This window comes from Callospermophilus lateralis, chromosome 9, assembly GCF_048772815.1.
Source record: "Callospermophilus lateralis isolate mCalLat2 chromosome 9, mCalLat2.hap1, whole genome shotgun sequence".
Taxonomy (NCBI): domain Eukaryota; kingdom Metazoa; phylum Chordata; class Mammalia; order Rodentia; family Sciuridae; genus Callospermophilus; species Callospermophilus lateralis.
In genome coordinates, this window is record NC_135313.1 from 7,096,651 (window position 1) to 7,124,520 (window position 27,870).

Below are 27,870 nucleotides of genomic sequence, written 5' to 3' on the forward strand. Positions count from 1 at the left end.
TGCAGCTGCGACTCCAGGGCTCAGCTCCGCGGACTGCGCCGCGCCGCGCAGAAGACTCCCAGCCCAGGGCTCGGGACGCGCAGTGCTTGCTGGCTAGCGCGGGGGGTGAAACTTCCCCCAAGTTTGGGTTCTGGGGAGAACCTGTTGAAGCCGGGAGTAGCCCGGGCGGGGACGGAGGCAGAGGCTGGAACCAGTCTTGGGTTCTCCGTCTAGACCGACGGGTTGGGGGATGTCTACGACTCTGGCTGAGGGTGCTGCCGCTTGGCATTTGGGCCACTGAGTAGAAGGAGCCAGAGACTACTAGAAAAGACATAGAGGGCTTCCTCGAGGACAAAGTTAGGTTCTTTAGTGGCTTTTGAGCTTCGCAGTGCAGTGCGAAGAGCTGAAGGCACAGTCGCCCAGTACCGCACCTCCTTCTACAGCCTCTGCTCTTTCCCCCTCCCCCACCTGGCCTTGGCTGGAGCAGGTCTCGGACAAGAAAGGCGAAGAGAAACCGCCTGTCAATGAAGGCCTACTACGTGCCAGGCCCCGTGCCCTCCTGCTTTCTTTCAGGAGTTTCCCGAACCTGCAGCAGGCATGTGTGTGCAGGAGGAGGGGAGACCGGTTAAAAGACTCCACTGTGCGTTCGAGAGGTGGTGGTCACACTGAGCCTTCCTCTTCCCTCCTTCCCCGGGTGATGGAGAGAGGCCAGGTTTAGGCCGCGGTTGGGGAACCCGGGTGACCTCCGGCCCACAGACAAAGGCCTCCGCCCTGCCTAGCCATAGACGTGGGCTCCATGCGGCTGCAGCGCCTCTCTAAGCTGTCTTTGCCCTTCCCGCAGTTGAGGCCGGGGCCATGAGGACGCCCGCGAGGAGGCCGTCAGCTCGGCTCATGGTGTAACCCCCAGACGCGTCCAAGGCGTGCGTCGCGACCGGCTTGGCACCATGGAGGCCCCATATTCGATGACCGCGCACTATGACGAGTTCCAGGAGGTCAAGTACGTGAGTCGGTGCGGCGCTGGAGGCGCTCGGGGAGCGTCACTGCCCCCGGGTTTCCCGTTGGGTTCCGGGCGTGGAGCATCCGGGGCCCGCACAGGGCTGCCGCGCTGGAACCGGCGCGAGGTGTGCCTACTGTCGGGGCTGGTGTTCGCTGCGGGTCTCTGCGCCATCCTGGCTGCCATGCTGGCGCTCAAGTACTTGGGCCCGGGAGCAGCGAGCGGCGGAGCGTGTCCCGAGGGCTGCCCCGAGCGCAAGGCCTTTGCGCGCGCTGCCCGATTCCTGGCCGCCAACCTGGACGCCAGCATCGACCCGTGCCAGGACTTCTACTCGTTCGCGTGTGGCGGATGGCTGCGGCGCCACGCCATCCCCGACGACAAGCTCACCTATGGCACTATCGCGGCCATCGGCGAGCAAAACGAGGAGCGGCTGCGGCGTCTGCTGGCGCGGCCCTCTGGGGGCCCCGGCGGCGCAGCGCAACGCAAGGTGCGAGCCTTCTTCCGTTCGTGCCTGGACATGCGTGAGATCGAGAGGCTCGGGCCGCGGCCCATGCTCGAGGTCATCGAGGACTGCGGGGGCTGGGACTTGGGCGGTGCGGCCGAGCGCCCGGGGCCCGCGGCCCGCTGGGACCTCAACCGGCTGCTGTACAAGGCGCAGGGCGTGTACAGTGCCGCGGCACTCTTCTCGCTCACCGTCAGCCTGGACGACAGGAACTCCTCGCGCTACGTCATCCGCGTGAGTGAGTCCCCGGGCGCTCAGGCTGCCCGCGACCCGGGGGGCCGCGTGCGGCACGAGCTACCCGGTCGCCTGGAGGCCATGCCGCCCGGGAACGTAGTGGCAGCAAGGAGCTGGGCAGGCGGGCAGAGCACGGGAGGAGGGCGCGAATAATTTCCCTGAGTAATTGCGGTGTTTAGCGGAGCCGCGGGAATCGCGATTTCAGGCCTTCTGGAAGGCGGGGACAGCTGAGGGAGGGGGGACCTTGGGCTAGGCTGTCAGTACTGGGCTGGCTGGGACTGACCAGGAAGTTCCCGGGGCCCCAACTCCTATTGAGGGACCCTGTGAATGGCCTCTTAGGTGGGCAAAGCCGAGGCTGAGAGACAAGGGAGGATTGAGAGGTGGGTTCCCCCTGGCGCCCCCTGGCTGAGATAGGGCTTGGACCGTCTTTGTGCTTGAGGGAGGAATTCCAGTCTTTGTGCCCCTGGGGCTTGCAATGATGCGTGTCTGGCAATCCCTCTCAAAGCCTTTGGGTGTAAATTCAGTCTGTTTGGGAAATGTGGCATGTTGACCTCTGACCAGAGGGTCCTGTCTCCTTGTCCAGATTGACCAGGATGGTCTCACACTGCCAGAGAGGACTCTGTACCTAGCCCAAGATGAGGAGAGTGAGAAGGTGCCTGGGCATTGGGATGGGGCTGCAGGGAAGGCTGGGGTCCCAGGAGGGATGGCCTGGGCTAGGCCCGTCCCCAGCTTGAGGAGGCCCCTGTCCTGGTGCAGATCCTGGCTGCCTACAGGGTGTTCATGGAGCGTTTGCTCAGCCTGTTGGGGGCAGATGCTGTGGAGCAGAAGGCCCAGGAGATCCTGCAGCTGGAGCAGCGGCTGGCCAATGTGAGCAGCATTGGGGGGGCTGCCAGGGGCTGGGCAGAGGGCATGGTAGGGCTGGGTCAACTCTGGTCTCCACCCCAGATCACTGTGTCAGAGTATGATGACCTCCGGCGAGACGTGAGCAATATGTACAACAAGGTGACACTGGGGCAGCTACAGAAGATCACACCGCATGTGAGTGTGGCCCGGACCTTGTCAGCAGGGGTTGATCTTGGGACTCTGCGGTCACTCTCCCTAGGGATAGACAGGGCTTCTGTGGACCTAGACTCCCTGGTCTTCCTGTTGCCTCTCTTTGAACCTGCCCCCCCCCCCCCCGCTGTCCTCTGTGGTCCCCACCCTGTGCCCCCAGCTGCGGTGGAAGTGGCTGCTGGACCAGATCTTCCAGGAGGACTTCTCAGAGGACGAGGAGGTGGTGCTGCTGGCCACAGACTACATGCAGCAGGTGTCCCAGCTCATCCGCTCCACACCACACAGGTGGGCTGCACATCCCCCATGCCTGGACCCTATGTCCCCCAGCCTTCCCCCTGCCTGCTTCCCCGACCCTGGATCCACCTGCACCTGTGCTTGTGTGCAGGAGCCCTGTGGAGAGGCGGTGGGGAGCCTGGAGCAGGAGTGCAGTCCTGGGTTCTGGTGCTGGAGCTCCCCCTGCCTGTGGAGCTGGGCAGGCTGTGGCTTGCTGAGCTGCAGTCCTCACTGGGGATGCAGGGGCTGGCTGACAGGGTGGCTTCTCTGAGGGACGGTGTGGCCGCAGTTCTGCTGGCCCAGAGCCAGCTCAGGGCCAGCTTCCTGACCTCTGCCCACCTTGGGGAGGAGCAGGGGCTGATCAAGGCCAGTCCTGAGGCAGGCAGAGAGCCCTGAGTGTTCCCTGTCCCACCCCATAGCAAGTCAGGAAAGGGTGCTGGCTGTGACCCCTCAGGGTCAGGGCTGGTCAGTAGCAGGACTGTGTCCTGCTGTGCGAGTGGGGCTCAGGGCACTTCAGGCTGAGGCCCTGCTTTCCAGGACTGACCTGACAACCCTTCTCTGAGGGCAGTGTGGGGACCAGGTCCAGCCCCTGTGTGGGGACCCTGGTGTGACAGGTGGTTCCCTGGGGTGGCCCCCATGCCTGTGTGTCTGGACATCCCCCTGTTCCACCTCCCCCCAGGATTCTGCACAACTACCTGGTGTGGCGTGTGGTTGTGGTCCTAAGTGAGCACCTGTCCCCACCGTTCCGTGAGGCCCTGCATGAACTGGCCAGAGAGATGGAGGGCAGTGACAAGCCCCAGGAGCTGGCCCGTGTCTGCCTAGGCCAGGCCAACCGCCACTTTGGCATGGCGCTTGGTGCCCTCTTTGTACATGAGCACTTCTCAGCTGCCAGCAAAGCCAAGGTCAGGCTGCCCTGGGTTCGGGGTGGGTGTCCAGGTGCTGCTGGGTGTTGGGGATGGGAAGCCCTACACATCTCCCTGTGGCTGGGGCCCAGCCTCAGCTTAGGGCTCAGCCCTGAGCATTCCAGACTGCTGCTCACCAAGGGTCCTTCCCCCAAGGTCTCAACATGCTCTCTCAGCCACAGGTGACCTCCTCTGCCTTGCTTCTGCCCACCTTTCTCCGTCATGCTCAGGAGGCTTGGCGTTAAGAATGTATGGAATTTTTCTGGGGCAGGTTCCCCATTCTGGGCTGGTAGCTTATTGCAAGGTGTGGATCCTCACCTCTAAGGTCTTTCTTTGGTGCTCAATATTGCACCCTGGGCTTAGGAAGTGGCACTGAATCATAGGGACACCCTGGGAGCCAGATGCTGGGGCCAGATCTAAAGCCTTGTGGCTGCATCCTTGAAACCCACAGGTGCAGCAACTGGTGGAAGACATCAAGTACATCTTGGGCCAGCGCCTGGAGGAGCTGGACTGGATGGATGCCCAGACCAAGGCTGCTGCTCGGGCCAAGGTAAGGTGGGACCTGAGTCACAATTGTTGGTTCCACAAACATTTTCTGGTGCCTAAGGGTGCCAAATGCTGGGGAATAACAAAAGATATCAAAAGAAACAAAAATACCTTTGGAGAATCGACCTGACCTTGATCCCCGGACCTGGGCTGGCCTAGAGCCTCCTCCCATGGCAGTGAGGGGGCTGTCTCCTGATGCCCTGGTCCTTCCTCACCTGACCTGTCACTTGCAGCTCCAGTACATGATGGTGATGGTTGGCTACCCAGACTTCCTGCTCAAACCAGAGGCTGTGGATAAGGAATATGAGGTGGGTCCCACTCCCCCTGCCCTGCCCAGACTCACTGGGCATGCTTCCCCAGGCCCTTTGCCCAGACACCTGGGAAGCTCACCACCAGACACAGAGAAAGCCTCATTACTCCTCAGCTGGTGGCCTGGCCCTGAGTACTGCTCCCCTTGCAGTTTGAGGTACATGAGAAGACCTACTTCAAGAACATCTTGAACAGCATCCGCTTCAGCATCCAGCTCTCTGTCAAGAAGATTCGACAGGAGGTGGACAAGTCCACGTGGGTGCCTGGACCCAAGCAGGGGGTTCTGAGCAGGGATGGGGTGGGACAGCAGGCTCCTTCCCAAGGCCAGGGCTGGTGGAGCAAACCATATCAGATCCATGCCAGGTGCATGGTGTAGGGCCAACAGGGTGGTGGCCCTGCCCAGAGAGGGCCCAGAGATTCACAGTCAGAAGTTAGCGGTGGCGGGGCCCTTCAGACGGCTTTCAAGAAGGAGGCCAGGATGTGAAGGGGAGTAGGGGTTTTGCCACCCCCCACCCCGCCATGCCCCAGCTGACTGTAGCCTCCTTCCACAGATGGCTGCTGCCCCCACAGGCACTCAATGCCTACTACTTACCCAACAAGAACCAGATGGGTAAGGGGGTATGTCTCCACCAGGGGGCGGGACCTGAATGTGGGTGTGTCTCCCACTGACCACTGCCTCCCCTTAGTGTTTCCGGCAGGCATCCTGCAGCCCACACTGTATGACCCTGACTTCCCACAGTGAGTAGGGAAGCTCCCCTGGATGTGGCTGAGGGGTGGGGTCCCTGGTAGTCCTAGTCCTTTCTGCAGATTGGGGGTTGGGTTCTTGATTGCTACAGAACTGGGATAGGTCATGGCAACTGCGGACCCTGGTTCCCTATAGTCTTCATTTAGAAGATCAGGGTTTGTTTATTTGTTTGTTTGTTTTTCAACTCCTGGGCACCCCCTTACCTGTTCTAGGCTTGTTCAGGTGTTTAAAAAGTGGAGGGAGCTCCTAGGCTCCTAGTGATAAGGAGCCTCCGTATGGGTGGTAAGGGTGCCTTAGTTTCCCTCTTGTACCCCTCCAACTCTCTATAGCCCCCTCTAGCTTTGCTAGTTGTTATTTCCTAAAAGGCAGCTGGACAGGTTTGAACGCTTTCATGGCTCCCGAGGAAACTTAGGGCCCAGGACCTTGCAAATGCCTCTCTAGTTTCCCTGGCCACCTCCCAAGCTGTCCAGGGATCTCCAGGGGCCTGTACAGCAGTTTAGGCTCTTAAAAGGCAGATGAAAGCTGGGGCCTGACCCTGCTGCTGTGGCCCAGGTCTCTGAACTACGGGGGCATTGGCACCATCATCGGGCATGAGCTGACCCATGGCTACGATGACTGGGGTAAGGCCTGATGGAGCTTGGGATGGTGGCCGGGGGGAGGGAGGACAGGCAGTGGGGGTGCGGTGATGGGCTAACAAATGGATGAAGGAGGGGCTCTGGGGTAAGAGTCAGTCTCTGCTGCCCTGATACTGTCCACAGGGGGTCAGTATGACCGCTCAGGGAACTTGCTGCACTGGTGGACTGAGGCCTCCTACAGCAGCTTCCTGCGCAAGGCAGAGTGCATTGTTCGCCTCTATGACAACTTCACTGTCTACAACCAGCGGGTGAGGCCCCCTGCCCCTCGTGCCTCCAGCCCTGCTGGGCATGGACTGGGAACAAACACACTCAAGTGCACAAGTCCAGACCTGTGCCGGACCCCTGTACACACTCAGGGTTCCTATGCACAAGCACACAGGCAGCTGGGAGTTCACACCCCCATGGCACAAGTGGGAGTGGGGCAGGAGGAACGCTTTTTTCAAAGTCTCTGGGAAAGGAAAGGAGAAAGTGGGCTGGGGTTAGGGGCCAGGGCCCAGAATAGACAGGCCTGGGAGGCCAGCAGCTCCATGCAGCCTTGCCTCTTCCACTCCGGCAGGTGAATGGGAAGCACACACTTGGCGAGAACATCGCAGACATGGGTGGCCTCAAGCTGGCCTACTATGTGAGCCACCCTGCCTGCCCTTCATCCCTGCTGGTAGATGGTGGAAATTGATGAGGACCTCAGACCAGAGACATGGCCACCCTCCTGGCCTGCTTTGCTGAGCTCTGGCCTGGGCTGGGGTGAAGGGGTCATGAGTCAGGCCTTTACTGGGAGATCAAAGAGGGCTACCTGGAGGAAGTGGCTCTGGTCAGCTTGCCCTGAAGCTGACCACAGAGCATGGTGGGTGGCATGCAGAGCTGGGGTAAGTAGGAGCTGGCAATGCAGGGAGGAGCCGAGGGGGTGGGGGTGGAGAACTGTGCCCAGGGAGGGTGGGAGTAGCAGCCCCACACTCTGCACCCCCAGGCCTACCAGAAGTGGGTGCGGGAGCACGGCCCAGAGCACCCGCTGCACCGTCTCAAGTACACGCATGACCAGCTCTTCTTCATCGCCTTTGCCCAGGTGGGCAGGGGTGGCACTGGCCTGTGGCTGGGGTGGGACCCACATCCAGACTCTGCCCCAGCCCTGCCTTACCCAGGCCTGGCATGGGGGTGGGCAGTAGATGCCCAGCTTCAATTCCCCGTCCCCATCTGCTCTCTCTGTGGCCCAGAACTGGTGCATCAAGCGACGGTCTCAGTCCATCTACCTGCAGGTGCTGACTGACAAACACGCACCCGAGCACTACAGGTATGCCCACCTGCCTGCCTGGTTTGGGCAGCGGGCAGGAAGGGAAGAAATTAATGCCAGCAGCTGGGGTAGAGTGGCCACTGGGATCCTCAATGGCTGGGTTTCCCCCAACACCAGGGTGCTGGGCAGTGTGTCCCAGTTCGAAGAGTTCGGCCGGGCCTTCCACTGTCCCAAGGACTCGCCCATGAACCCTGCTCATAAGTGCTCTGTGTGGTGAGCCTGGCCGCCCACCCACCTGCCTGCACGCCCCCTCTGCCCTGCACGAATTGTCTCCTGCCAGCTGCCGGGACAGGCTTGTGCCCTGTGTGGCCTTGCTCCTGGCTTCCTCACCTTTCCAGCTCCTCCAGGACCAAACGCCTGGGCCTGCAGTCCCTCTCTTCAGGAGAGGATTGGAGCAGGTGTGGGGTGAGCTCTGGCAGGGGACACTGAGGTCCCCAGACTTGGCTCTAGGGAGCGGACCCCTGGCCAGGTCGGATTGTACAGGCCCCACCTCCACTGTATTCTTGCTGATGAGTCTGGTCAATAAAGCTGCTAAACTCTCACTGTGGCCTCATCAAAGCCCCCAGAGCAAGTGAGGCTGCAGCAGTCCCTTGGGAGGAGATTCAGTCCTATAGCACAGTCAGGACCCCAGAGGTCCCTTCTGGTGGCCCTGGGGTGGCTACCTCTGTCCTACTTCCCTGGGCACTTTGTCCTCCACCAAGCACTAATGCCTCCCTAGCCAGGCCTCCTCCCTCACACCCTGCCTGGTGCCTCCTGCCTGTTCTGAGACATTCCCTGGCCTGCCTGTGGCTTGCCCACCCATGGTCAGGGTGACACAGGGAGAGTGGAAAGCAGAGGCTGCTTCTGCAGTATCCTAGCCAGGACAGCACCAGCTTCCCCTCGGGAGGGGGTCGTGGGCCCCAGGACAGCACCAGCTTCCCCTCGGGAGGGGGTCATGGGCCCCAGGACAGCACCAGCTTCCCCTCGGGAGGGGGTCGTGGGCCCCAGGACACAGCACCAGCTTCCCCTCGGGAGGGGGTCATGGGCCTCAGGACAGCACCAGCTTCCCCTTGAGAGGGGGTCATGGGCCCCAGGGGAGGTGAGGCTGGGCCACACACCTGGGCTTCTGCAGTCTAGAGCCAGGGTCGCTGGGTGAGAAGGGGAGGAGCGGTGGGGGCTGGCAATGGGGCTCCACAAGTGGCAAGGGGAAGGGAAATAGGAGGCGCTGCTGGGCTGGACATGGCTGCCTGCCTGGTACTGCCCATCCTGGAGGGCACAGCTGTGGGCGAGGACACTTGTACTGATCAGTCTGGGATTCTCAGGGTCTGCAGGAATGGGGCCAGTGACACTTGCCCTTCCTCCCAGGTCCCTTTTTGCCTACTTCAGAGGCCCTGTTCCCATGTCTTGCACTACAGTGGTGACCTCCTGCCAGCTCAGTTCCTGTCACTATGCTTGGTGACCATGGTAGGCTCACCTATGCCCAGGCGTTCTCAGAGTGCCCCTTGCTGGGGTGACGGAAAGCAGTCTTCCGGGGAACGTTTAGTAGCAGAGAAATAAAGGAGCCATGATGGTTTAACTGTGCTTAAGCTTCCAGGCCCACCTGTATGCCTGTGTGTCCATGTGCCCAGGGACTCACTGCTCCTGCCTCAGCAGTGTTCTTAGAGGCTGGCTTGTCCTCTGCACCAGACCTGCTTTTGCCACTCACAGCTTTGTGATTGGGCTTTGAGCCCAGGGGTTGCTGCTGGGTGACCTTGGCAAGGGACTCACCTCCTCTGAGCCCAGGAACAATAATAGCCTCCGAGAGGAGAGGCTGGCTCACAGCCACCTGTAATGATGGATCCCAATGAGCACTCCCTCCCCCTCCCCAGGACCGCATGCTGCCTGGTCCCCAGCCCTCCCCCTCCCCACCTGTCACATACAGTTCATCCATGGAAGCCTGAATGAGGGTCCTCAGGGGGCCCCAGCCTAGGCATGCACCTCTGTGCCGACTCAGGAAGGCTTTGAAGCTAACTGGAAAGATGGCTGAGGCGGGACATCAGTGAAGGTGGGGGTGTGGCAATCTCCAGCTCTGGGACCCTGGGATTTCTGAGGCAACCAGAAAGGGACATAAGACATCTGGTGCCACCAAGTTATCCTCAGTTTCAGGCTGTTCTGACTCATTCAGTGGAGCCCAGAGTTAGGTTCTGTCACCCCTGGGTTTGCTTCCTTGCTGACCCAGATGTCTAGTGCCCTGGGGTGCACCTAGTGAGGAGCTCTGGTGCCATATTTTTAAATGGCTTGAGCCCCAGTCCAAATATGTTGGAAGTTTCGGGTTTTCTGTGTACAAAGGCCTCTGGGGGCCGGGGATGTGTTCCCTGGGGACTTGGGCTTTTCCTCATGGCCCTTGGGTAGGCTGGCCCTTTCCCACCCCTGCCCCTGCTCAGCAGGAGCACCACCCACACAAGACTGGTGTGAGGCTTAGCTGAAGGTGGGCCTGCCTGGCTGGGGCTGAGGCCTGATGTCCCTTTCTCTTTCCTGCCCCTCTGGGCTCTTTACTCCTTCCCTAAACTAGCTTGAGAAGCCTGCTTTCCCCTGGTTATTAGAAAGAGCCATTTTCCCAAGCCCTGGCCTCCAGATTGGTCAGAGGCTAGGACTGTCTGCTAGCCCATTGTCCTCTGGGCCCACTCCAGGGAGGACAGGGCAGTGGCAGGACCCTAAAGTCCAGCTTTTCTTCTCCTGTTCCTGTGGCCTCTGAACCAGCAAGACTGCAGAGAAGAGATTTAATTTTACACACAGGAATTACTTCCTCTCCTACTCCTTAAAACGCAGAAGGGACTGCAACTAGTGTCTGCTCAAATTAGCATTTTCTTCTTTCCTATTCCCCTTGTTAGGGGTCACAGGCCACTTTCATTGCCTCCTCCAGCTGACAGCGTATGTGGAGAGGGCTTCTTGAGAGACTGAGACCCTTTCAGCTTTGGAATTTGCTGCTGGCCCGGGCCTAGGCCACTGCCCAGCAATTGGTCCACAAGGCAGTCCTTGGAAGCCACCACTCATGCTATTTATAATTCCTTAGTATGCCTTTAGAAGGTTCCAGGACAATGAGGAGCTCCGCCCATCCTCCCCAGGGAAGGCTCTCTCCATGGGCTCACTTGACATTGCATTTGGAGCCCAGGGTTTACGCAGCACATCACCATTTAGCCCAGACCTGGGCAGCCGGGTAAAGGAGACTGGCCTTCTCTGCAGCATTCCTGGGGCGGTCACTTGGCCTTGCCTGGAAAACCAGCAGGGGAGGGAACTCCTGCTTCAGAAGACCCCCTCCCCTTGGGGACCATATCTGTGTCCTGGCCTGGCCTTTCCTGCAGAGTCCTTGTCATAAATTGGAACCTTCACCCTTGTGTCCTGATGGGGTCTCTGCTCCACCCCCACTGTGACGCCTTTTCCTCTGGTCTAAGGCAAGCCACGCCTCCTGTCCCTGCAGATATTGCTCCCCCCCACCCCCGCTTCCCCATCCATGACAAGTACCAACCTCTTTGTTCTGACTGCTGTTCTTGTGACATGGGTGTGGCTCATCTGGGCCTCTCTCTGGGGCCTCCTTCCCATCTCCTGGGGTGGAGGCTCTCAGCCCTCCTTGTTTGCAGCCCACTTTTGAGGTGCCACGCCACAGGGTACCCCCTTGCCCCCTGCACTGTGTCGGTTGTGCCTCATTCTCTCTCAGGTCGCCTGTCCTGCCGCTGTGTGCCCTGCTATAGCAGAAATAAGCCACTCTGTTGACCACAGTAGGTGCCTCTTCCCCGCCCTCCTTGCCACCCTGGCAGAGGGTTCAAGGTGCCCAGAGTGCCGCATGGGGGCACCAGGTTCAGCCCCAGCCAGCCAAAGTCCAGCATGAGCTAATTGGGTGGGATTGGGTTGGGTAGGGAGGCAAGGCAGGCGCCTGACTTTCCCCTCTCAGATGCCACCCAGGACCTGGGAGCTTCTGGCAGTGGCTCATAGCTGATTCATCAGGCCGCAGGCAGCTCAAGTCCCCAAGCTGCTGTCACACGGTGCTGTTAAACCGTATCTCTCCTTGTCTATACTTTGCATAAATAATAATAAAAAACTCCCACTTTCCTGTGGGACCAACCATTTGTAGGGGCTGCTGGGAGAGATGTGCACAGGGGGTCCTGCAGGAGCCCTGTCTTACCTGAGGGGCCCTGTGCAGGCTGGAGAGGGGCAGAGGTGCCATGCTGACTGATAAGGACAATTTGCAAGTCTGGTGAGCAAATTAGGACCAGAACAAGGAGCCAGGGCCAGGACACCTTCCTGTTAAGGGCCGATGGTGGCCTCACCCTTTGGGACAGGGGTTGGCTGTTTCCTCCTTGAGGGGCAGCTTCAGGGGCAGCTCAAGGGTCAGTCCAGGAGTCACACAGTTGGTTCCTGGGCACTTGCCAAGCACACTGGCAAAGACTGGCATCTCTCGTGGGCAAGGTTATATCAAGGGGATCTTCCTGCTGCTCAGCTGTGCTGCGGTCTGGTGTGTGCCCTGCTAGCAAATGTGCAAGTCCCACACAGCGGGAGTAAGAAGGCCCAGGGGCCACTTTAGATCAGAGGGTGCAATTGCAAATTCTGTGTAGCTTGCCCAGGTCTCTGGAGGCCTCCCTTAGGCCTGGATTCAGGGAGCCTCCGTGGGGGAAATGGAGCATCATGTGGTACTAATAGGTTGGGGGGCACCTGTTTCCAGGACCAACATCGGATGCCACACAGCACCAAGTTCAGGAGGAGGATATACCTGCTACCTGCCTGAGCCCTCCTGAGAGGCTGTGGGGAGCATGCCTGTCTCTCCCTATCATCACTCTGTGCAGGCCACCAGAGCTGCAGGGGGCATGAGCAGTGGGCTCCAGGTCTGCTTGGGAACCTGTGGTGTCCTCTGGGAGCAGGGAGCAAGGCACCCATGGTCACAGGGTCTAAGAGTTCTGCCTTAGGGCCCAGCATGTCTGGACCCTCCTGGTGGCCAGGGGTTTGGCTAGAGGGGCATGTGCCTACTATGTGCCTGCCCTATGCTGGGCATCTGGTCATCTCCTTCACATACTTTGGCACAGTCCTGCACAGTGTGTACCCGTGATGGGAATAAACACTCCTTGTGTTTAACACTGAGCCCCATCAGTCTTCAGCTGGGCAGCTGGGCAGCTGGGTACCTTCCCATATGATTCTGTTCCAGAGGGAAAGAATGTGGTGCCTCAGGCCAGGGGTTGACAGAATAAGCCTCCTCCTGCGAATTTGCTCACTCTGAGTGGATTGTGATGTATTAGAGTTTAGTGTGCCTGCCTAAGTGGATTTATGGATTATATGATCTAGTTTTAACCAAACTAATCCTCCAGTATGGTCAAGTGGCTTACAAAAGATTCCTGTAAAGAAACTGCAAATAATACCAAAAATCCACAGGCAAGCCAGAAGTGGCTGGGCTGAAAGTTCCCTAAGCCTGGTGCATCCCCCATGTGACATGGGACAAGGCATTAGCCCCAAAGAAAGAAAACAAACACAAAAAAACCATCTGAAGCTAGTCCTTCCTCATCCTTCCTAGTGCCTTGTCCCCCGAGATATTCATCGACAACCACATGGAACACTCATGGTTTGCAAGGGATTTAAAAACAGCTTTCAGAACATGAATACAAACCCCCGCAATTCTTTTCCCGGCGACGTTTAAAGTTATGTGCTGTTCAATCCAGTGCTTTTTGATATTTCCCTAAGCAATGATAAATATTTGGAAAGCTCTTTTCAAGTTTCTTGCATAATAGCATAAAACAAAAAACACCTACCACTAGGCAAACACTTTTTCTTTCTGCTGCAGTAAAAATGGCAGAAACAATGAACAGTAAATGATCTGTCGACAAACCAAAAGGCATTTCTTGTCAGCAAATGTTCTTGGAAGATGTGGAGAAAACATCACCATAGATTGGAAGAAATGAGTATTAGAACAAATTACCCAGTGTGGGAGGTTGTCTATACAGTTGGAGGGAAGTACAGATGTTTCTAACACGCTTCAGCTTAAGGTATTTGCTGGATTCTGTTCCAATAATGAAATACACAAACCACTTTGTGTGTGTGTGTGTGTGTGTGTGTATGTGTGTGAGTGCAGCTAAAGGAAAGACATAGCAGAGAAGATATATTGCCAACAGTAAATGCCTTGTTTAATAAAAACAGTGTCATGTGGGGGAAACAGTAAAAGTGGATCCACTGGTGGAAGAACTATTTGGAAAAGATTTTTTTTTTTTTTTAAAGAATTCTGGATGTCAATAAGGGTCCACAGGTAGCACTGCCTACAAAACCCACCCACCTACTAACCCACCCATCTACTAACCTACCCACCTACTCATCTACAAACAAACAATGATAGGATGGAAATGGAAGCTTCAAAGGTACATCAAATGCTATTGGAGGCCATCAGTGGGGTGAATTTTATAAAACCAAGATTGTCCTATTAGAGTAAAATCTTTGGTAATGAGAATGGGGTGACCATGAGAACGTTCCAGAAAACAAATGATGAATCTTCTTTATGGCTCCTAAAGATGAACGTTTAAAAGTACTGACAGGATGGGGCTGGGGATGTGGCTCAAGCGGTAGCGCGCTCGCCTGGCATGCGTGTGACCTGGGTTCGATCCTCAGCACCACATACATACAAAGATGTTGTGTCCGCCGAGAACTGAAAAATAAATATTAAAAAATTCTCTCTCTCTCTCTTTCTCTATTTAAAAAAAAAAAAAAAAAAAAAAAAAGAACTGACAGGAGTTGTTCTGTGTTTTTGCCTAACTTTCCTCCCTCTTTCTTGGAACTCCTGTGCCAAACAGATCCTCTTGCCTCAGCCTCCTGGGAACCTGGGACTATAGGTGTACCGCAACACCTGGCTCTTTCTTCAGGATGAGTGTGCTGGTATTTTTTGAGGTGATATGAACTTAGTTTTAGGTACTCAGTAAAAAGCTTGAAAAAAATAAATGCACTTTTGCTGCCCTGGCCCCATCTAGATAAGAATATCCTTTTAATGAAAAAGTAAGAAGATAATTATCTTGTTATGCTAAAGAAAGAACATTTTTAAAAATATCGTTTTGTTTTGCAATGCTGGGCTTGAACCAGGGGAGCTCTACCACTCTCCTACGGACCCAGCCCCTTTTAATTTTTATTTTGAGACAGGATCTTGTCAGGCTGTCCAGGCTGGCCTCAAACTTTTGATTCTCCTGCCTCAGCTTCCCAATTTGCCAGACATGCACCACTGCACCTGGTTTGAAAAGTGTTTTCCTCGGCACATGATTCTGTGGTCACCGAATGTAGTTGACTGGTAAAACCTACTCATACCCACACCTTGAAACCTAGAAGCAGAAACTATCCAACCTAATCTGTTTTTTAAAATTTAGGTATAATCTACATAATGTAAAATTAACCCTTGTAAAGTGCACAATTTAGTGGGTTTTAGGACATTCACAATGTTGTGCAACTTATCACCACCATCTAATTTCAGAGCAAACTGTTTTTAAAACTTGCAGTTTGGGGGGCTGGGGCTGTGGCTCAGCAGTCGCGCACTTGCCTAACATGTGTGAGGTACTGGGTTTGATTCTCAGCACAGCATATAAATAAATAAATAAATGGTCTGTCAACAACAAAAATATGGGCTGGGGATGTAGTTCAGTGGTAGAGTGCTTGCCTAGCATACCTGAGGCCTTTGGTATATCTCTAGCACTGCAAAAAAAAAAAAAAAAAAAAAGTAGTTTTCAAATGAAAAAGGTCTTTGGGTTTAAAAATATTTATAAAACATGAATATGTAACACCTTCCCACTGTGTTGAAAGACCAACTAATTGACATCAGGGAAGACAAAAATATACTAACTGGATTTTAACAAAAGCTTTCACATAATTGGTGGATGGAATTTAGAAACAAAAATGATGATTTTTGTAAATTCAGCTAAAGATGCCCTTCTTCCTTTCAGCTCCCATAGTTTTTGTGACAGCCACTAAAATTCAGAATTGAAATAAACGGCCCTGAGAGCCAAGCTATCAAATTGATGCTTCACAGTGTTAAATCAAGATTTTAGTAAATAAGGAGGCATATTCGATCATATTAATATTTCTAATGGGAGCAAAGTGCTTTTTGGAGTTTTTGTAAATGTACTAATAGATTTATAATATTGCAAAATTTATTGAAACACATGGTTGATTTCATCTTCATATAATTTTTTCGAATGTTCTTACTAGGGTAGGTAAGACCTGACTATTTGGTTGTGTACTCTAGAATGTTTTGGGGGATGCAGTTCAAAAATATTAGAAGTCCATACCTCATACCTCCCCTCTGCTTGCCCAGTTTCCACCTCTGCTCCACCCCACTAAAAAAGGAAAGAGAAAAAAAGACTAGACCTTCTCTGGAAGCAGCTAGAGTACTATGTTCTAAGCCAGGTCTTACAGGTCTAGAGTTCAAGCTCCTTCCCCATCCCTCCCAGCCTTCTACCCCTCAGGCTACTTCCTTGCCCCCAACCCCCACTGCTGTTCTGTACTGCTCAGGCCCTCACTTTGTCTCTGGACTCTTGCTCACTGCCTGCTCCTCAGGCAGCCTCTCCCTGGCCTCCTAATCTTGATCACGCAGCTGTCTGCAAGCACTCTGGGCCCTATACGCTCAAGGTTTTTCAACATCATATTGTACAACAGCTTATTTTATTATTGGTTTGTCTCTCTCAAGAGAATAGGAACCCCAGAAGGGCAGGGAGTCTTCTTTGTTCAGAAATCTGTGAGCAGCCTGAGATGGTCCCGGGAGGGGCCCAGGGTTGCTCTGGGCTGCCCCTCCATCCCTGCCAGTTATATGTCTGGGGGAGGGTTCTTGAATTTCCCGGCCTGGAATGGGCATTGGGAGGCAAGCATGGAGTTGCTGAGTATCTTGGGGCACCTCTTTAGTATGTGTAATGGCACCACTGGGCCTCTGGGGTGAAGAGAGGGGCAGAGAGGGACAGCTGAGCACTGTGTCACAGCCCATTGGGGATTAGCTCTAGCAGCCTCCTTGGCCTGCAGAATCAGTGGCAGGGTCAGTGGGAAGGTGGAGGAAAGCCAGCCTCTCTGGGGTTCCTCACATTCCTGAGTCCTAGGGTACCCCAGGGGTTTCTGGATGTGGCTCTGTGGGGGACCACTCTGGAGTGCTGTCATCTTGGTCATCCCCAAGGCTAGTAGGTGTGGTGGAGAGTCCTTCTGTGAGCCCGTTTTTTTTCAAAGGTGTGGGCAGCTGAGGTTCTAAAAGGGAATCAGAGAGCAGCCCCAAGAAAGCGTGAGTGTCACAGGCTCAGTCACAAGGGCACCTCTGCGGCACATCCATCCAGTGTCCACAAAGTGAAAAATGGAAGCTCTTCCAGGTCTGAGGCTGGTTCATCTCGCAGAGATGGCTATACCTTGGTAGAAGTCCGAGTGGGTACTCTGGAGGTGGCAGCCCAGGGTGAGGGCTAAGGTTGAGGCCCTAGACGTGGGGCCTCCGGGACCAGTGATGGGGACCCTGGGGTGGAGACCCGTGGGGAAGGAGGCAGTCGGGCCTAGGGAGCACTGGGCCGGGGAATGAGAACCAACTGCGGGGATCCTGGGGTGATCCCCGTGGGGCTGCGTGGTCAGGGCTGGGCGACTGCCCCCAGCAGCAATAGCAGCGTCCCAAGCAGCAGCGTCAGCGACAGTGGGGCAGCGACAGAGCTGGAACCCGCAGGGATGCTCTGGCGGGTTGGGGACGTCAGCTGAGAGCCTGGACCCACAGTGATGCTCTGGAGGGTCGGGGAGGCCAGGTCGCAGGCCTCATAGGGCTCCAGGCAGGCGGCGAAGGCCATGACGTGCGCGATGTAGTTCTGCTCCTGCACCCCATGCACCAGGTGCGCCTGCGGGCCGCGCGCCAACACCGCCACGTCCTCGCCTCCGTGCGTCTCCGACGACACGGGCACAGCCGCCTGCTGCTTGTAGGTGGGGGCGCCTGGCGGGAAGAGGAGTTCAGGGCGGGAGAGTCCCCCTCCACCCCTGTCCCCAAGAAGACGACCTTTCAATGGCCGCACTCACCGCTCTCAACCTCCGTGACGTCGGGTCGGTTGCCAGAGTTCAGCACGTAGCCAGGGCCATTGCCATACAGGATGGACGTGTAAGACTTGCCGTCCTGGGCCTTGAGCGGGGCCAGCCCTGCGGGGACAGGTGGCACCTGAGCTCACCGCCCTCCCCCGGGGACCCCAGTGTGTCGCACAGGCGCCTTTCGCCTGGTCACCAGCTTACTCCTCCCAAGAACCCTGCGAGGCAGGCGCCCTCAGTGCGCCCGGTTGACAGATGAGATGCGACCCCCGCCTCAGCAGCCCCTGTCGCGGTCCCGCCTACCGAAGATGGAGCTGCCCCGCAGCGTGTAGCCGCCAAAGGAGAAGACGTGGGAGTGGTCGGCGGTGACGAGGGTCAGCGTGTCCTGGTCGCTGGTGAGCTGGCCGGCCTTGTCGATGGCAGAGTCGAACATGACCGCCTCCGTCAGAGCCACATAAGCTGTGCCCTCGTGATGACCACGGTCAATGCGGCCCCCTGCGGGGAGCCAATAGGAGGCACGTGAAGCTTGCTCCTGTCCAGGTCCCCCTCCGCCTCCGCTCTTCTGGCTCCCAGACTTACCCTCCACAAAGAGGTAGAAGCCGAGGGGGTTCCTGCTCAGCACTCGAATGGCTGCCTCCGTCATCTCCATCAGGGAGGGGTCCAGAACCGGGTTTCGGTAGATCTCAAATTTTGTGTCTACAGGCTCAAAGAGGCCTAAGGGACAAGGGACCCAGTGATTACTGACTTGGGAGGGGGTCATGGCCACAAGCACACTGGCTCCAATAGCAGCTTTCTGAGGCCACTGAGGTCAGGAGTGGGGTCATTACCCATGAGATATGTCACGGATGGGTCCTGGGATGCCTCAACGAGCTGCTGGCGGTTCCACACATATTGGGCCCCCTGGAGGGACAGAGCCAGTTTTTAGTCTGAGACCTGCAGCCCCACCCTGGTCCCTGCCATGACTGTGCCTCTGTGAGTCCCGTCACCTGGTGCTTTTGCAGCCACTCCTGCACGAGGTCCCGGCCATCCAGCCTAACTCCAGTCTGGTTGACATCACCTGGATACTCAGGGTCTGGGGTTCCCTTAGGAAACATGTATTTGCGGCCCCCACCCAAGATCACCTGTTGCCAGAACATAAGGACAGTTGAACTTGGGGCAAAAAGAACCCCTTCTTTCTAGCTTACAGACAGCCCCCGCTACCCCACCAGGTCAGTACTGCCCCCGCTTGTTTGCCCACCTTCCCAGAGACCCTAACAGGCCCCAGAACTCAGGCTATTGGTTGCTTGGGGCTGTGGCCTTTCAAAACCCACTCCTCCAGCCAGCCCCCCCCCCCCGCCCCGCATTGCCCTTTGTGCCGCACATTAATGTCCATGTTGGAGACGAGCTGCGTGGCGATGTCCTGGCAGCCCTCCTGCAGCGCCGAGGCTGGCATGTCTGCATCTGAGTACCAGTTGCGGTTCACCGTGTGTACATATGTGCCAGCTGGCGAGGCATGCTGCACCCTGGTGGTGGTCACCACTCCCACGGACTTCCCTGGAGGTAGCAGGGGTCAGGGTGGGCCATCCAGAGCTCCAGGCCTGCCCTGACCCCAAGCCCAGGCCCAAGCCCACCTGCTTTCTTGGCCCGGTACATCACAGAGATGACCTCGTTGCCTCGTGTTGTGTTGCACTGGTCAAAGCGGGCAGCCGCACTCAAGCCAATGGTCTTGTAGTTGGCCTTGACCCCACACAGGTAGGCCGTGGCTGTGCTGGCGCTGTCTGGCACCTGTCTGTCCACACTGTATGTCTGGGGACAGAGATACCCTCAGCTCTGCTCTGGGGCAGACGTTTAGTCCTTCACCCAGGCCTAGGACAGGGAGGACAGCCCCATCTCTCCTGGGTCCTTCCCCTGCCACAGCCCCCAGCCCCCTGCTCAGGAGGCCTCACCTTGGACAGAGCCATATATGGGAAGTGGTCCATGGCCAGGGGTGTCTCGGGCCCCAGCTTGCCTTGCATCTGTCCCTTTAGGATCCTGGTGGCTGTCACCGTGGGCACGCCCATCCCTGAAGGAGCAGATCCCCGTCAGGCCTGAGCCCCAGGGCTGGTCTGGACCCAGCAGTGGCCCTGGGTTTAAGGTCCGTGAGCACCACGGGGTGGACCAGCATGGCGCACTCACCGTCCCCCAGGAAGATGATGAGGTTCTTGGCTGAGGTCTGAATGGGCTTCAGCTTCTTGGCGGCATCCAGGGCCTCGGCGGCTTTCTGGTTCCAGAAGGCTGGATTCTCCTCCTCCACTGGCCAAGGGGAGAGTGCAGGCTAGGTCAGCCTGGGGGCTGGCCTGTGGGGCAGGGAGAGGGGCTGGGGGAACCTCGTACCTGGGATGACACCATGGGCCAGCTGCAGCCTCAGGCCCAGCAGCAGCAGCAGCACCTGGGCTCCCTGCATGTCTGCAGGCTGGTGGTCGGTGGCCAGGCTGGGACACCAGGGTACCAGCTGCAGTGCAGGATGCTTGGGCTTAAATAGGGGAAGACTTTGTTCCTGGCTGTAAAGGTTCCATGTCCCTCCCCTTGCTCCAGCTAGCCATCCTGGCCCTGCCCTGCCCTGCCCTGTGAACTGAAGGCTTGCTGGCTGGTGGGTGGTGGAGAGTGTGGCTGAGCCTGCCTGGCATAAGCATCCAGACAGAGGTGGCTCCTGTGATGGACCCAGCAGGGGAGACAGGCGAGTGGGGCAGACGCCCTCTGGGTGCAGAGCTTTCACAGTGTCCTGCTGAGGTCACCCCCCTCTCTTGTGGAGGACCATAGTCCTTCCTTCACCTTATTTTTTCCAGTATTTCCTAGGAGCCTGCTGGGTCAGGCTCTAGAACAGAGCTTGACCCAGCAGGCTCTGGCGGGAGCTGGGTGCTGATCGGAGCTGGGGTTAGAAGCACACAACTTGGGCCAGAGACCTGGGTTTGGCTTCCTGATGCCACCAGCCCCATAGACAGGGGAAAGAGGGACATAGGGTAGCTCAGCTGCCCTGCCACCCACTTGGCCTCTCATCATAGCCTTGACATGTGGGTGGGCCCAGCAATAGGTCCCATGGTGACCTTGCTGTGGGAAAGGACAGTGCTGGGAAGGACCACGTGAATTTGGGCTTCTAGTCGAAGCTCCAGATTGTACAGGTGGGCTGGGCAGGACTGCCAGGGTGTGGAATTCACCCCTGGCCAGCCAGCGGGTGGGCCGGGTCTTTCAGAATGGCGAGCAGGCAGTTGCCCAGGAGGTTGACCCCTGTTCCCTTGAATGTGTAGAAGGACCCCAGGTGTGAGCCTGTTCTCCACAGGCCCTGGGCGCTCCCACGGTGTAGCCTCTGATAAAGACCTAGGAGGTTTCTGCAGCCCCAGGCTGGGTTCAGGAGTATTTCTCAGTTCAGTTCACCCCCACCCCCACCCCCACTGGTGCACATTCGAAGGAGCCAGAAGCAGGGGCTGAGCTCTCTGTACCGGGTTCAGAGCGGCAATGCTCATGTAGCCAGGATGCGAGGGCTGCCAGGGGCCGGGGACTGGCGTGGTTCAGGTGTGTCCCCCAGTGTGGTGATGATGTTGGGAGGTGGTGGACCTTTAAGAGGTGCAGGTAGGGGGAGGTGACCAGGTCATTTGGGGCCCTGTCCTTAGAAAGGATTAATGTAGTTCTCCTGTGGGGGAGGTGACCAGGTCATTTTGGGCCCTGTCCTTAGAAAGGATTAATGTAGTTCTCCTGGGACTCCAGTTAGTTTGTACCAGGGTGGGCTGTAAGAGTAGAAAGAATAGCCCCTCCTTCCTTTCTGGCTTCCTGTCTTGACTTATAATCTCTCCCTCTTCCATATACTCCCACCATGATGCCATCTACCATCAGTCAAGGGGCCCTTACCAGAGCCAGGGTACAGAACTTTCAAAATTTTGAGTGGAACAAACCTCTTTTCTCTACACATTATCTAATTCAGGTATTTTGTTGTTGCAGTGGAAAATGGACCAATACTCCAAGTGCCCATCAGTGGAAGAATGGATAGACAAAATGTGGTCCATACATATAATGGAATATTATTTAGCCTTAAAAAGATAGGAAATCCTAATACAGGCTACAATGTAGGAAAGCTTGTGGTCTTTATGCTAAATGAAATCAGCCAGTCACAAAAGGACAGACACTGTATGATTCTGCCTATTTGAGGTAGCAAGAGTAGTCTGATTCCTAAAGAGAAAAAAAAGAATGATAGGTCACCAGGCACTAGAAGAAGGGGACATGGGGTATTGATAATGGATACAGTGTCTCATTCAGCAGGATGAAAAATTCCGGAGATCCGAAGTACAAAGTGTGAATGTCCTTAGTACCACACACTTAAAAATAGACATCTGGAAGCCAAGGGCAGCGGCACCAGTCTGTAATCCCAACTACTCAGGAGGCTGAGGCAGGAGGCTCACAAGTTCAAGGCTGGCCTGGGCTACCTGGCAAGACCCTATCTCAAAATAAAAAGTCTTAAAAAGGCTGGGGATGTGGCTCAGTGGTGTTTGCCTAGCACACACAAGGCCCCGGGTCCCATCTCTAGCACCGTGTGCACACACACACACACCCAGGAGCCTTCCCTGCCTCCCTTACTGCCCCCTGCTCCCTTTCTGTCTTGTGCTGTCATGCTGTGTTAGGAAATTTTTTTTTCAAGTTTATCAACGAGGCTTTTTTATTGCCATATAATAATTATACCTATTTACGAGGTGCAATAGGATAATTTGATACCTGATACAATAGAATGAGGAAATCAGGGTAATTAGAATTTTCATCTCCTTAAACATTTCTTTGTGTTGGAAAGGAAATTCTTGGCTAAAGGTCAGGGGTGACTAGCTACTGGACAGGCCCTTAATCAATTAATCATTTAAAAAATTTTTTTAAACCAGGCTGTAGGTTAAAGGTTCAGAACTCCAAAGTCAGTCTTCAGCCAGAAAACTTTTGCAATGACTTATCATCCTGCTCTTAAACTGGAGTTCTCACATAACCAGAGATTCCCATAGAGGCGTAAGCCTGTAATTCCAGCTACTTGGAGGCTGAGGCAGGAGAATTCCAAGTTTGAGGCCAGCCTGGGTAACTTATTGAGACCCTATCTCAAAGTGAAAAATAAAAAATTCTGGGGATATAACTCAGTGGTCGAGCACCCTGGGTTCGATTTCCAGTACTGCAAAAAGAAAAAAAAAGAAGGAGGAGGAGGAGGAGGAGGAAGAGGAGGAGAAACAAGGCCGAGAGAAGCCCGGTACACTGTCCCCCAATGGTACCACCTACAGGTCTCCCTGTTTTTAAATGTACTCATTTACACGTGGGTCTCAGCTTCTCCTCCATTATATCATGGAGTAGGTTCGCGATGGCAGCGGAGGCTCAGGTCTGCCCAGCTCCGGCCCCACAGGACCCCTGTGTAAACACTCCACCTCCTGCTCAGCCCCTAATCCCTGCCAGCCAGTATGGAACCTGCTCTTCTAACCCTTTGTCATCTCTAAGTCATATCGATGGAATCAGTGTGTGGTCTTTTTTTTTTTTTTTTTAATATTTATCTTTTAGTTCTCCGTGGACACAACATCTTTGTTTGTATGTGGTGCTGAGGATCGAACCCGGGCCGCACGCATGCCAGGCGAGCGCGCTACCGCTTGAGCCACATCCCCAGCCCTGCGTGTAGTCTTTTGAGACAACATTTTTTCCACTCAGAATAATGCCCTGGGATTCATTCAAGCTTGGACTGGTAGTTCACCCTCTGTGTTGCTGAGCCCTATTCCTTGGGAAGCATGTACCATTTTACCGGTTTCGGGCTTAAAATGCTATTCATCCTTTTCAACCTTTCCAGAAGACTGAAGGTGATCAGGACAGTGGCAGTGCCTTATGTTTACAACACCTTATCTAGCACCTTTATAACCTACCCAATGAAGGAGGTCCTCTGTCCCGAGGTTTCCCCAAGAACCACATAAAGGAAATACATCTTCTAACACGTGGTGACCGTCCCAGCCTGGCTTTCCTGTGTGGGAAAGGTCCCATCCAACCAGAAAGCATGCAGCGAGCGCACGCAAGCACCCCACTGAGGGTGGCCTTGAAGGAAGCCCTGGGATGTTCCAATGGCCCCTCAGTGGATTTACGTCTTCCTACATACCAAGACTTTCCCCTGCAGTTTGGGTACCTCCCACGTTTTATTAAGCAGATCCCCTAGGGGGTTGTCTTGATCAGTCTTGTGGAGATCATCAAAGTACGCACCCTAAGAATTTCAGTTCAGGAAAACCTGCCAAAGCATTTCCTTGTATTTAGTTCACTCTTGTTCTGCTTGATGTTAGGTTAGCAGGTTTTTGAGCCAATCAATTTCCTTAGCTAATGACTAAACCTATGATTGATGGCATTAGGACTGTTTGCTTTCTGTGAATCTGTACAATTCCAGAGACACATTAGTAACACACTCAGGCAAACGCAGCTCAAGGAGGACTTGGCGATTTCCTCTGTGTCGTTCAGTAGGTCAAGGAAGCCTCATTAGGCCAGGCATGGTGGCACACACACAACCCAGGCAGCAGGATTGCGAGCTGGAGACCAGCCTGGGCACCTGTGAAACCCTGTCTCAAAATAAATTTTTAAAAAAGGGGGCGGGAGTTGAGAGTGGGCTAGGGATGCAACTTAGTGGTAGTAGTGCCCTTGTCCAGTGTGCCCAAGGCCCTGGGTCCAAACCCCCCCCCCCCCCCTGTGCAGGACATGGGTGGGGCGGGGGAGTCTGATTAGTTCTTCTCTCTTCCACAGAGTAAGACACACCCTTCAAAGCTTTCTGGGGGCCCAAATGGAAAATCCCCAAATTAGTTCTGTGTCAAAAAGACGCAATCTAAAATTTGATTTGGAGGCTTGTCAAAATTTATGAAAGGCTAAAATACTTGATCGAAATAAAATCACCGTGAACGATGGTCATTCAAACAAACTGACATCAAACACTCCAGAAGGCAAGCACAGAAAGTGATACATTGTAGAAAAACCCCGGCCCTTTCACAGAAAGGACTCAGTTTCCCAAGTGACCAAAACCCTAATAAAGACCACAAAGAAATGATCTTGGTAAAGCACAGAATCTTTGCTTCCTAAGCCAGTTTTCTGAAAAGTACCAGATAAAATAAACTGCTCTCATAATTTCCTATTAAGAACAGATCAATACTCCAGGAAAACCTTGTTATTTTAATACATTATACCAAATTCTAGTTTTCCATCACTGTACCTGATATTAATGCTTATGTAGAAAAACTTATAAATAATCCCCTTCCAATGTTAGCCCCCTAGATCACACAGAATTCCTCTCACTGATGACCTTGCACAGACTCCCACCTCAGCAGCTGTCCTGGGCTTCACTGTTTTCCATGTTGGAACAACCCGTCATTTATTCTAATTTAAGGCAAAAATCAATCTTTTCCTAAAAAAAAAAACAAAAACAAAAAAAACAACCAACCCACTTTAACTAGAATTTTTTACATTTAGTACCCTTCATTTCTAGTAAAACCCTACCAGGTAGGCAGCTTTGAAGGGCGTCATATTAGTGTTTTGTGGGCGGACACCGTTGCATAATTTTTCATGTTAACAAATCCACGTATGCTTACTTACTTCTCTGTCTAAAAACAAGATGACAAATGCATATACTCAAAACATGTTCAGCAATTAATGTTTCAGAGTGTTTCAGTTTGTTCTTTTTAAAGTTTTTTCCTGTGGTATTGAGCATTGAACACAAGGGCACCCTGCCACAGAGATACTGCCCCAGGCTTTTTTGTTTCTTTAATTTTGAGACAGGGTCTCACCTAAAGTTGCCCAGGTTGGTCCCAGGTTGCTCTTGAACTTGGGATCCTCTTGCCTCAGCCCCCAAAGTAGCTGGGATTGCAGGCATGGGTCACCTTGCCCTGCTAAATTTTTATTTAGTGTTGACTCAGACTTTCCATGAATACCTAGTTCTTAGCTTTACTAACATAACCTTAAGATTTCAAATCACTGGCAAAATTTTTCAAACTCTGTCAAGTTCATTTAGAAGTTTCCTGCCGTTTAGTCACCTGGGTTACTTGTCCCCACCATTGTGTCTGAACCACTCACTGAACAGAGCTAGCCTTGGGAAGGGTTTGGGAACCCTCAAGACACACAGGCTGGTACGCAGACTCTTGGTGTGTGGATGATTTTGAGTGGAAAGTCACTTGGAAAATGAAAGACTTCTGTGTCCCCTCATCTGCCTAAAGACCGGTGTCTCAAAGGACTCAGCTGTCAGCCATCTCTTCTCTTCTACTATCACCTTATGTCGGGTTTAGTTGTTGACAAATTGAGCAAGTATCTAAACAGACACAGAAGCAAAGAATCTAAAAGTTAAATGTGGTCCTTCCCGCCCCTCCATGACTGGCACCTGTCGAGATGTGTTTCCACTGTGCGTTCTATTCTTAGGCTGGATTTATACTTTTATGGCCTTGAACATCTAGGCATAGCGTGTCTGGACCTACAAATCCAGACAGGAAAGAATGTATTCCTATACTATCACTAATGCTGACAATTCCAAAGACTTTCCCATTTTCAATCAACAATTTTTTTGTGTGTGTGATACTGGGAACGGAACCCAGGGTGCTCGAGCACTTACTACACTCCCAGAGGTTTTATTTATTTTATTTATTTATTTATTTTTTTTTCACAGAGTAGAAGCTTTTATTTCAGTGATCAAAAGAATGCAGTCAATTGAACCTATAATGATTAACATCAGGCATGCACCTCTACCTGAAACTGCTGTTAGTTTTTGACTAGCCTAAATCTTTATAATTCTTTAGGCAATTTTTTTACCCTGATATACAGGGTAACTTAACCTCTTTCTATGCTATCTAGTAATGAGAATTATGTTCATTGGTTAGATTCCTTTATAATTAAAGGTCTTTAGATCCTTAGATTGCCTGGTCTACCTTGAGACCATACTTTAGATATATTTAAATAATCATAGGGAAGGGAGACAACCTAGAAAGCTGAAGAGTAATAAACACTCCATAGGGTTTTTTCCCAGCACTGATAGTCAAATATTAGATAAGACGACCCAGAGTTAAGTGCCAAATTATTATTCTCCCACTACTGCCTTTATGAAATGTGTCCCCCAAAATGTGAAATGAAGTCACACAAAAAAGAGATTTTACCTGTGTGGTCCCACCATCAAATTATAGAAAGCAGTTCCACTATCAAAATCATAGGAAGCAGTTAAGGGGACCTTGAGAAAAGCACAGTCCCGCATACAGTAATGTGCATATAATAATTTTCCATCTGTCAATTATTTTCACAAGATTAGCATTAAAAAACATAACCAAGTACATAGATGACCCTCAAACCCCACACCAGAAAATTGGTCTTTGTTCATTATCAGATGACAAGATGTCCAAGTGGGACAAAATGTGGGAGCCAGTTGTTTCCCCATAGCCATTTCTTCAACCATCCCTTCAACAGCTGTTCCTTTTCTTGAACTACCTTCTTTTTCCAAAAAGGTAATGCTGAGATCAGTCAGAAAGGCTTTCTGAGAAGACTGGCTTGGATTTCTGGGTCTGTTCCAGTCGATTCAAGATGAATTGGGCTTGTATCAATGAATCGCTCAGCCCAGTTCACAAAACAGGCCTCAGCCCGACTGTCCAACTTTGGCCCAGGCTTGTCCATGCACTTCTCCCAACAAAGTTCAGTCATCTGGTGCACCAGCTGCTGAAAGCGCTGCTGCTGAGTTTCCACCTCGATGAAATGCTGCAACTGTGGGTCCACTGCGCCCAAACCCGCCGCGGAGGAGGACGAGGAAGACTCCATCCCAGCGCGACCACGTGTGCGGAGACGGACTCCACACCAACTCACCGACCTTCCCAGAGGTTTTATTTTGATATAGGGTCTCACTAAGTAGCCCAGGCTAGCCTCTAACTTGCCATCTTCCTGCCTCAGCCTCCGGAATTGCTGCAATTACAGTACGTGCCCCATAAACAAATTTAAAACTAGTCTAGCTCATTTACCAAAGATTGACCTAGGTGACATGTACTGAAAGGCACATGGGTTAGTGTATTACTGTGTTTTTGTTGTTGCTGCTACTGTAATACAATACCTGAGGCTGAATAATTTATAAAGAAAAGAGCCTTATTTATCTCATAGTTCTGACATTGTCTTGCCTCTAATGAGGACCTTATGGCCAATGGCATCACAACAGCAGAAGAACGTTAGAGAGGGACAGATTGCATCATCACAACAGAAGCCAGGGTTCAGGAGGGGCTCTTTTTATAACAACACTTTCCAGAGGTAACTCGGGGTCCCAAGGATGGGATTTCCATGGGATGCCTGGGGCTGTGACATTACCTTAATCCCTCCCAAGGGCAATGGCTTCTATGACCTAACAACCTCTCACTAGGCCCAGACTTTTGGGGATTAAACCCAGGGCCTCGTGCATAGGTCCTACCTCTTAAAAGTT

At 53.7% G+C, this 27,870-nt stretch overlaps 2 protein-coding genes and 1 pseudogene across 3 annotated transcripts; 1 reads left to right on the top strand and 2 right to left on the bottom strand.

The window, feature by feature from the left end:
* Window positions 1-923: 923 nt before the first annotated feature.
* On the top strand, window positions 924-7,674 carry Ecel1 (endothelin converting enzyme like 1). 2 transcript variants are annotated; one of them, XM_076866196.1, is made up of 17 exons: window positions 924-1,709; window positions 2,293-2,361; window positions 2,466-2,576; window positions 2,655-2,747; window positions 2,923-3,047; window positions 3,715-3,937; window positions 4,389-4,487; window positions 4,717-4,791; window positions 4,944-5,047; window positions 5,344-5,402; window positions 5,479-5,530; window positions 6,090-6,157; window positions 6,296-6,420; window positions 6,729-6,794; window positions 7,137-7,232; window positions 7,381-7,457; window positions 7,575-7,674. In XM_076866196.1, exons 1-17 carry the CDS (start codon window positions 924-926, stop codon window positions 7,672-7,674), a joined length of 2,328 nt encoding a protein of 775 aa, XP_076722311.1. The 2 variants fall into 2 exon arrangements, with proteins under 2 accessions (XP_076722311.1, XP_076722312.1); XM_076866197.1 differs by having other exon boundaries at window positions 4,944-5,041.
* A 9,343-nt stretch (window positions 7,675-17,017) lies between these two features.
* Window positions 17,018-19,875, bottom strand: Alpi (alkaline phosphatase, intestinal). Its single transcript, XM_076865971.2, has 12 exons — window positions 19,806-19,875; window positions 19,608-19,724; window positions 19,379-19,494; window positions 19,064-19,238; window positions 18,814-18,986; window positions 18,440-18,574; window positions 18,281-18,353; window positions 18,033-18,167; window positions 17,757-17,948; window positions 17,451-17,567; window positions 17,183-17,367; window positions 17,018-17,116 (listed from the first exon to the last, which is right to left on the bottom strand). Exons 1-12 carry the CDS (start codon window positions 19,873-19,875, stop codon window positions 17,018-17,020), a joined length of 1,587 nt encoding a protein of 528 aa, XP_076722086.2.
* A 6,978-nt stretch (window positions 19,876-26,853) lies between these two features.
* On the bottom strand, window positions 26,854-27,224 carry LOC143407092 (mitochondrial import inner membrane translocase subunit Tim8 A pseudogene; annotated as a pseudogene).
* Window positions 27,225-27,870: the final 646 nt, after the last annotated feature.